We start from the raw sequence: 3,451 nt of genomic DNA on the forward strand, positions 1-3,451 counted from the left end.
GCACCAAATAGATCAGTAACTACTGAATTAGAGCATGAATATCAAAAAATGGGGAAATTACGATTTTTTAAAGAATTAGATTACCTAATATTTTTAGCCACTTCCATTGGAGTAGTTTCCCAGGCTTTTCCATCCACGATGGTTCCATCTGGTAAAGTGATCTGAACAGGTGAACGTGGTTGTGAAGCAACGAAACCATCATATTCTCTTTTCAGTTTGTTCCATAACTCTTCACGATGTTTAATAAATTCAGGGGGAGGTGGTAATGACTTTTCGTTTAGAGCTACAGCTAAACCACACTGGTGATTACTGGCCTAAAAGTGAATAAATATGCATTATAGGAATACGCTTAATCTACAGATTTAAACTATAAAAACAACTAAACTGCACCTATTAGACAAAGGAATTTATGCTATATACTAATACGAAGAGACCAGATCAACTCTAATAAGACAGAAACTTAGCAACCGAATCCTGATTATTTCGACTGAGGTCCTGAGTTCGAATCTCGCGAGGCGAGGTCCTGGATGCGCACTACTGAGGAGTCCCACAATAGGACGAAATGGCCGTCCAGTGATTCCAGGTTTTCCTTGGTTGTCTAGCTTCAATTGACTCACGCTTTCAATTATGAAAATAATAGAATAGTTGATATTTTACTGATTAATTATTCTATCCTCTAATATTTGTCTATTATAAGCTTCAACTACTTAACAGGATCATAGCTTACAAGTTCCTTATGATCAATATTATTCGTGTAGAAATATAAATTTCAATGACTGATTTCAATTACTTTTACTAGTATTTATAACCAATGACAACTCCGCATGTAGCTCTTCTAGAGTTACTGCCGGTCCCAAGCTCGAGTAAAGGAGGAGGGTTGGGCATGAGGTTAGCGACCCCATCCTGAAGAAAAACTAACTCGCAAAAAAAACATTAACCAGAGGTATAACTAATGACAATCGATCACTATGCATAATTCTTCTTGTAGCTTCATTTGATCTTTTTTACTGTACATAGTTTTCTATAATCAAGCATTATTCACAAAAATTAGAACAGATTATTTTATTGCTACTGGTAAATCATTCATTAAAAGTAAGAAGATAATAAGAGCTTAAAATTAAACAATGAGGTAATTTAATCCTTATTGATTACCAGTAGGATAGAGAGACGTTAGACCTTATTCAGTCTATTGTTAGTAGCAACCCTATAAAAATGAACCGGTCAACAGTCAATGTTAGATCAGTTTGCTAGGTTTTATGTATGGCAACAGAGACTGGTCAGATGCCATCATGAATATTAACAATGAGAAATTACAAATCCTTACTCATATGAAGATTACACTTTGCTCAATATGGTTGTTATCTGAACTTAGTGGTTTATTGGATAACATGTTTAGTGTTTGCAATGAAACGTATGAGGTTAGAGTCTCAGTTTCAAAATCAACACCTAGATCCAGGTACATTCAACTGATGATCCACAAAACGGAAGAAAGATGCGTCTTGGTTTCAATTGCTGGCCACTATTCAACTCTATTTATAAATCTGTCATTAGTTTAAAAAAAGCATGCACCTAATTCAGGATGACTAAAGTTGACAAATTACTAAGCATTGATTAAAACGGTGTCCATTTAACGACCGATGATTATTCACTTCAACCTCCCGTCAGATTGTACAAACCATTCCAAATCCTTGAATTTACTTAGGTAGTTTTTAGAAATTGATGCTTTCTACTTAGGAATTTCAAATTAAAGCTATGCAACTGTTCACTTATTCCTGTATTTAAACAATATTCTAGATTAGAAACAAAGATGAATAGTGGCTAGCAGTGTGTATGTGTGCGTTGTGTTCTCTAAATTTAAAATCCCACAACATTGAATTCCATCAGTCAATGTACATAAGGTTGCTAATATTTTACAGAGTCTAGTGTATTATTATTATTATCATCATCATCATCAAAAATGCAACAATACCTCATAAAAGACATGAATTCAGTTAGAGATGGAATATCATTACCATTATTATAAGGTGGAGTAAATATTCATCTGAATTAAATCTCACTCGGTGTCAACTACTTTGAATAACCTTGACTACTATAGGATTTTGTGTTTGAAATGTTTTCGATTGGTCCAGCAAATGTAAGCTACCAACTATGTCTGACATGCATATATCTAAGCACTCTATGAATTATAAGATGCACTGCCAATCAAAGCACAACATGAAGTGATCTGTGTGCATAATGGTGATAAATCAGTAACATTGAACCCTATCTTGGAAGTGAAGTTAACCTTTTCCATATTCTGTTTAATCTGATAGATCCGAAGAACACCTAAACACCATGAAACAACGTACTCGTGAAGAAAGCTGAAATTCTAAGATCAAGTATTATCATTTATGATAAAAAGAGTGTTAACAATCAACAGATGCTAATAGAAACTAAAGATTAACAGTATTAACATACAATTGAGTTAACAAATCTCTATTTCAGCAAGTACCTTGATAATACATGATAGATACAGTAGTAACTTGGGATTTTACTCTAACCTATTGTTTTTTAGTTACATAAATAATCATTAACTTTGATGCAGATGTCAAACCAAATTGATCTGAAATCCTGCTATTTATTCATGTAAAACATTTTATATCTATAATATATTGTTTTATGTCTTATCGTAAGATCTAACCAAAGGCTGACCGATTTGGACACGATACTATGATCTTTGATTATTATAAAAATTCAGATTATAAATTATTATTATTACTACTATTGTATACATATAATACCTTTCTACAACATTAATTTCTTACGTAATCTTTACGTAGGCGAAAATTCAATCTAGAAAAAGCCTAGAGTTTATTTATTTGTTTGAATCTTTCTACAAAAATCTCTAAATGTTTAGCTGATTATAAAAAGATCACAGATTTCTTTACTTCGACATTCTTTTTCCTTCATGACGTCAATATGTTTGCTTATAAAAATAGGAGAAAAAAGAGATTACTTCATATCACAAAAAGAAAGTTCGACAGTCAGCACTCTAAATTTTCTAAAAAAAACAGGTCGAATAATCTTCATTCTGATAAATGTCGAATAATAGTGTAAAGGCTATTCAGTATGAAGTCAAAGAATTAAAGTATGTTACAACTCGATTAATATCAAACTGACGTTATGGTTTAGTTTGGCACTGATTTGTAGTGAATAACCACTCATGTCTAATATTATCGAATGAACATAATGTCTTTTAGATCACTAAGTCAAAAGCCAGTAGTTCAAACCGTTAACTTCAGTCATTTCACAACATAGCACAATCATTTTTCACCGTGATCAGATTTTCTTATCTCAACTTAAGCATGGTTTATTTTTAACAAATTGTTTGAAGACAGCATATACACCGCAAACCCGAAAGTTCCAAGGGTCAATCGGAAGTGGTATCTTATTTGCATAATATTGTAAAGCT

The 3,451-nt window shown here is 32.5% G+C and overlaps 1 protein-coding gene across 1 annotated transcript; it reads right to left on the bottom strand.

The window, feature by feature from the left end:
* Positions 1 to 80: 80 nt before the first annotated feature.
* On the bottom strand, positions 81 to 2,293 carry Smp_055850 (Threonyl-tRNA synthetase, cytoplasmic, putative; the record flags this gene model as incomplete). Its single annotated transcript, XM_018792515.1, has 2 exons — positions 81 to 314; positions 2,285 to 2,293. 2 exons carry the CDS (start codon positions 2,291 to 2,293, stop codon positions 81 to 83), a joined length of 243 nt encoding a protein of 80 aa, XP_018644255.1.
* Positions 2,294 to 3,451: the final 1,158 nt, after the last annotated feature.

This window comes from Schistosoma mansoni (assembly GCF_000237925.1).
Source record: "Schistosoma mansoni, WGS project CABG00000000 data, supercontig 0258, strain Puerto Rico, whole genome shotgun sequence".
Lineage (NCBI taxonomy): Eukaryota > Metazoa > Platyhelminthes > Trematoda > Strigeidida > Schistosomatidae > Schistosoma > Schistosoma mansoni.